Genomic DNA, 6755 nt, shown 5'->3' with positions numbered 1-6755 from the left:
CGATCGGTTGCGATAAAAGATGGAGGAGTACAAGCCAGCAGATGCATGCTGGAGGCAGCGGCGCTGCTGGTTCTAACAGCAACACTGCTAGTGGGGTACCGACGGCAACATCTACTCTGCCGCCTCAGTAGGGGGACCACAACACCAATGACGATGACAATGAAGATTATCAAGATATGTAGGGGTTAGGCTTTTATGCATTTTTGTTTGTCTACTTCATTGTGTTCTACATTTGTGATATTTATTGTATTCAGACAATTTATTTTTTAATAAAATAATTTATTGATTTTTGCTAGCTTTAAATTTCTACCAACAATTTTGTTAACAAGAGTCTACTAATTGTGGCTTAACTATGCCAAAAAATAAAAATACTACCGTCAAATTTACTGTCAGATAAATTCGACGATAATTTGGCGCCTAAACACGTGAAATGGCGCCAAAGTTACCATCAGATACACTGAAAAACTCGACAGAAAATCTGCTGGTAAATAGTTTTTGGCAACATTTATACCGTCAACTCAAGGATGACGGTAAATCTGATGGTAAATTTTTTACTGGCAGATTATTTGATGAATTCAACAATACTCAGTGCATTTCTTATAGGGGTGGATAGGCGACAACGACGACGAGAGGGGCAGAGAATGGAGGTAAAGGTGGTGATGAGAGAGAGAGGGTGGTGATGATGAGAGAGAAGGAGAAATTTGAAATGGGATAGATGACGTTCACGCTTTCATTTAGGGCACGATTACCGTCGGATTTAACCGACGATAATGTTTCTCATGTGCGCAAAATGCATGTTTCACTAAACAAAGTTACCATCGGATTTACCCGCCAGTAAATCTAATGATAGTGAGCGTGCCATAATTTCTTTTTTTTTCTCCAAATATTACCGTCGAAACATCAATTCCGACGATAATATTTCAGGGTTACGAATTTATAACAAAATCCGACGGTAAAATCGATGGTACTCCGTGTTTTTCTTGTAGTGATAGGAGACTATATACTAAAATAAGCAAGACCAATCTAGGGTGACATCTCCACCTAATTTGTCAGCATATCATTATTTTGACTTGCTTATTACAAATTATGAAGGGTGTATTTAATTTGGTGTTTGGACCATGAAAAGTACGTTCTTTAATTTTTTGTTTAGTTACTTTTTTCTTTTGAATACAAACGTGATTTCACACTCTAAATCCACATTCACGTGAAGTTAAAAACTTTAACTTCTGCGTTTACTTATTATATTAGTTGAGAAAATTTATTTTCTTTTTATCAATCCTATCCTTTATTCTTTTCTTTATAAAAAGACACAAGGAATAATCCACCTTAGGAATTGTTAATCCCATTAGGAAGGAAAAATTAAATAAGAAAATAACTGTAAAGTAATAATAGAGTTATAAGTAATGAAAAATTATGGCTCAAAACAATAAAATTGCCGTGATAGGCGTGCAAATTTGTTATACAAATTATTTAACAATCGAATATCAAATGATTCTAGCAATCGCAAACAATTAACGTGGTTCAAAATTTAATATCTAGGAGTAAAACTTACTCCTCTTTACAAGTACTAGTTTTATGTGCATTAAAATCTTTGCTTTTTCATTAATGAGGAAGAAGACAAGAACTTTGCAGAATCAAATTGAAATAGAATAAAGAAACTGACCTTACTTGATAAACTTAGCATAAAGAACACTTTACAAAAATTCAAAGTGTTTGAACATACAAAGGAAAGACCCTCACAGAATTTCAAAGAATTTGAAAGTATTCGATACATGACTTGACAAACAACATGAAATTGAAAACAAAGAAAAGTTACATAAACGTAAGTGCAAAACGGTAAAGAAAAATATGCTAATAAGAACGACAATAATAGGTACACACATTTTCTTTATCTACTTTTTATTTTCATGTGAAATTTTATTATTTTTTTGTTAGATCCAATATTTTCATTTTTATGATAAAGATATACCCTAACTAAAACATAATTACTGGCTTACTTAAAGATGTAAAATCTTAAATAGAAGTTTCCTCTTGTAGTCGTTATGATGGAGTTCTACTTTAAATAATTTTGATGGTGTTTTCATTCATTGAGTTGAATTTTTTTTGTATTCAATATTTTCATAACTAATTTAGTTTCGATAGAGAACAACTGCACCATGTTATTGCTATTCAGAATGTTTAAGTCGGTAATACCCTATTGGTCACAACATGACAAATCCTTTTGGAAGATCGCAATAATGAATCAATTGGTAATATATTCACTTTATCATATATTCCAAATAATTTTATTTTATTCATATAGATATTACTGTCTTAGTGATGTGATTCATATATAAGGATTTTATTATGTTATTAATTATGAATAATCTTATTTCTAATAGGCGAATGTAGTTATCCTAAAACATGTGATCAAAATTTTGAAAAATCACAAAGAAAAAAGATTTCGTGTGATAGAAAGTATAAATAGTCGTGTAGAGTTTAATTTACATAATGAAGAAGAAAATCAATGGATTAAAGCAAGTTATTTACAGATATTTTACGATTTGTATAAGTTAAAGAATTGGTATGTACTGCAATTATTATATATCAATTGGGGTATATTTTATGGAATGATTTAGGACCATCATTATGTACAAGTGCATGGGAAAAAAGAATATTTTTCTGTATTTTACTAAGGTGCTACCAAAATTTTTGTTAGAGCTGGTTAACAAAAAATTGAAACAAATGATGATATGAAATCTTCTGTTGTAGATATCTCAAGGTTAAAGAATTATATTCTATTAGTTATGTTTTTGTTTAAATTTCATAGTATACTATCAGCAAGTAACATGTAATACTTTTATTATTTTACTAAGAAATCAAGAGGATTTCTATCTGATAATAGGTTCAAATTGCCAGAGTGGTTATCAGTATTATTGCAACGGTATTTTTCTCGTAAGATATTTTATAATCTTATTATATGTATTATGCTTCATAATGTATTCTTGTGAAATTTGATTTGTAAACAAACAACATTAAAAAAGAAGGATAACAAGAATGCAAGATACTCAAGGAATTAAGAAAAGAAAATAAGTGTCATCGGGTTAAATCACATCCAACATTATCTAAATTTATTTATTGTATAACTAACTAAATATTTAGTTACATGTTGTAGTAACAAATAATGAATAGATATTTATATAACATGAGAATATATTTTAACTTCTTCGGTATTAATCATAAGTATTTCGAATGGATAACAGTAAAGGTGAAACAAACAGGTTCGTGCTATAATATTATGTGTTTAGAAGAAGTAAAATTAAGAATATATATTGTTATTATATTAGTTTCATATGTGTAATTTATATTGTAGTTGATTTTTGTTATAAAGAGTGTAAATATAAAAGCTAACTTCTCAAAGATACTAAGTCAAACAGAGATTGACTCTACTAGATTGGTATTTCATGATCATTTATGTCAAATCTGAGTTAGTTTTAGTTTTTTCTTTTAATTTCTTTAGATCATAGATTATTTATTTTATTTTCATGATAACATATCTGAATGTTAGGCTAATGACTTGTTTTAAAAAATACAGTATATTTAGTTTCATTTTTAGAACTTATCGTGAAACAAAAAGATGGTATATTGCATCAATTATGGAATAAAAGAAGGTGTGTTAATTGAGATAAAGATTGAATCAATTAAAGAAAAAAAATTCTCAAAATCAATTTCTCATATGAATGAACGAGAAATAAAAGATATATTTTTTTGTTTTACATCTTGCTTGGTTTCTATCTTTATCAGTGAATTTATATGAAACTGTTGATAGTTTTAACAAGAAAATAGTCATTTTTTAATTGTTTTATTTTAAAGAAAATTATGTATTTATACAATAACAATGAGATACTAAAATTATCCAATAATTCATTTTTTTTCAATATTCTATGCAATTCTTATTTTTCGTTATTATTAAATTTTTGGTAATTTTATTTCTAAACATATGTTATTTATGTAAGAGTTCTGTATCTACTTTGTATCTCATTGTATTCTTGTATTTTTTTCAGAAAAAAGGTAAAAATTGAAATTTGTGAAATTTAGTTATAAACTACATTGGGTGCTTATTTTTTATCTTTTTTTTTTCTTTTGTTAAAGAAATATTATTTTCAAATATGAATAATATTTTTTATTATTTTTGCAAATCTACGGGAATGAACACAGGATATCAATATATTTTGAGTATTGTATCAACTGATAAACAACTGATACGTCTTGGTAGTAATAATTAATATAAACAATGAATTATCTCTCTATTTGTATGGGTAATAGATTTTTATTAATATAGACAATTGTTCTCTGAACAAATGAGTTGTTAGTACAAAAAATGTAAGTTATTTTGTAATATTGAATTATAAAAGATTGTTACGTTGCTATTTATGTTATATTTACTAAAATATACTGTTATTTAAGATAGTCATGATTTTTTTTCTTTGATTCGAACATTAGTTATTGATATAACAGATGCATTTTCATACAAGATGTTTTGGCTATATTCTGGTCCTTTTTTTAGGTTTAATTACTCTATTGGTCCCTATAGTTTCGCAAAATTTTCAGTTAGGTTCCTATACTTTTTTTCTTTTTAATTGGGTCCCTGCACTAATTTTTTTTTCAATTAGGTCCCTCTTAACAGTAATTGGTTTAATTATATATGGACTCAATTAAAAAAAATTGGTGCAAGGATCCAAATAAAAGGGAAAAAAAGTATAGGAACCCGATTAAAAATAAAATTTGGTGCAAGGACTCAATTAAAAGAAAAAAAAGTATAGGGACCTAATTGAAAATTTCGCGAAATTATAGGGATCAACAGAATAATTAAACCTTTTTTTATTTGGAGATTTGAGACAACTTTAATCCTGTGCGTTTGTATGAATCCTCATTCTAGTATAGATTTGAATTTACTGACTTTATAACTTAATGTACATAAAAAAGTTTAAAACTTGGTGGCATTTTCGTCAATTCAATCGATGCTAAAAGCTTAAAACGAAGGTAAGCCACAACACATATCCATCATTCAATCCCCATCTGAACCGTCTACACTAAACCCATCTGATGGTCACAAAGTACGATCCGCTTCATTGTATTTTATTGGCCAAATCGCCAATCCGACCCATCGCAATATTTTAAGTGTTGCAAGTTGACCCTTCGCTTATTTTTTATTAGTTCTCTCGTGGTTTCTCTCTTTCTCTCTCTCTTTCTCTCCATCTAACCTCACTGAAGCATAAGCTATTTCCAAACCTTGAATTGAACCAAAGCGTTAAGTTTAATCCATGGCAGGTAGAGGCAAAACCCTAGGATCTGGCAACGCCAAAAAATCCACCTCTAGGAGCAACAAGGCCGGTCTTCAATTTCCCGTTGGTCGTATCGCGCGGTTCTTGAAAGCTGGAAAATATGCTAAGCGTGTTGGTGCCCGCGCCCCCGTTTACCTCGCTGCCGTCCTTGAATACCTTGCGGCTGAGGTAACTTTATCTTGATTGGTTTCAATGAAATCCTTAATTTATCCTCTTCCCCTTTTGGTAATTCTAGAATTTTGAAAGTTGGTGAATTTTTCCATCTTTGCAAATTCTCGATGATTTGTGTTTAAGATTGTGGTATTTTCCTTTTAAAATTTTGGGTCAATTAGGTGTTTTTATAGATTTCATTTGTAAATTTGAGATGTTGAATTTAGGGTTTGATATTGGCTTTTAAAGTTTTTAATTGGGGAAAATGCATTCCTTTCTCAGCAATATTATTTGCTTTCACTATTGCTTTTAATGTTTTGAATATAGGATTTGTTAATTGAAATCGAGTATAAACATTTCATTGAGGAATTTCAAAAGTTCAATTCAAGTCAAAGATGAAATTTCTTCAATTATTATGGCCTTTTCAGGTTCTTGAGTTGGCTGGGACTGCTGCAAGAGATAACAACAAGACTAGAATTCTGCCACGTCACATTCAATTGGCGATTAGAAATGACGAAGAGCTGAGAAAACTTCTTGAAGATGTCACAATTGCCAATGGTGGTGTGCTGCCCAACACCCACAATGGAACGACCCAACACCTAGAAGGCATGACCAGTGCTAGTGGCTAGGCACTACTATTTGGCTTATCTGAGGGACTCTAGACCATATATCAATATATAGATATGAGCTTGTGTCGCTTTAACGTGATCGTGTGTTAGTCAGCTATGATGAAATAGATATGAGTTAGGCAAATAATATATGAAGCATACAAATATAGAAAATCATAGTAATATCATACATATATGCTTAGTAGTAATATCATACATATATGCTCAGAGACTCGGTGTATTACATCACCATAGTTCATATATAAATATATCACTGCTTATTTATATTAAATATTTACAGACTCTGATACTTATACTAATAGGTCTTGGCTCAAATAAGAGCCACCCTACTCTAGGACCAACTCTAATTTATAGAGAAATATGTACAAAAGATACTAGTCCGCTAAAAAATCTATACAAAGCAAGGGAAAAGACTACTACAACTATTACTACTGGTCATAGATCTCTGGTAGCGAAAGAACACAAAACGCTGAGCTGAGGTAGAATGAGTCATCCTGACACGCCAGTAATGTTGTTCCTGCTTGCCTCCCATCTGCTCCCTCCTTTTCTATCTCAAAAGAACTGGAGTATAGATCAGCCATCATTTGATCAATCCATATCACTACAAGAAAATGGAACATTTGTAACAAAAAATTTGTATCAAATTTAAAAT

At 30.2% G+C, this 6755-nt stretch overlaps 1 protein-coding gene across 1 annotated transcript; it reads left to right on the top strand.

Moving 5' to 3' along the window:
- The first annotated feature begins 5212 nt into the window (after positions 1 to 5212).
- LOC112769955 (histone H2A.6) lies at positions 5213 to 6374 on the top strand. Its single transcript, XM_025814398.3, has 2 exons — positions 5213 to 5492; positions 5903 to 6374. Exons 1-2 carry the CDS (start codon positions 5304 to 5306, stop codon positions 6101 to 6103), a joined length of 390 nt encoding a protein of 129 aa, XP_025670183.1. The 5' UTR covers positions 5213 to 5303; the 3' UTR covers positions 6104 to 6374.
- The last annotated feature ends 381 nt before the right edge of the window (positions 6375 to 6755 follow it).

This window comes from Arachis hypogaea, chromosome 3, assembly GCF_003086295.3.
Source record: "Arachis hypogaea cultivar Tifrunner chromosome 3, arahy.Tifrunner.gnm2.J5K5, whole genome shotgun sequence".
In the NCBI taxonomy this organism is placed as follows: domain Eukaryota; kingdom Viridiplantae; phylum Streptophyta; class Magnoliopsida; order Fabales; family Fabaceae; genus Arachis; species Arachis hypogaea.
This window is presented reverse-complemented; position numbering and strand designations above follow the sequence as displayed.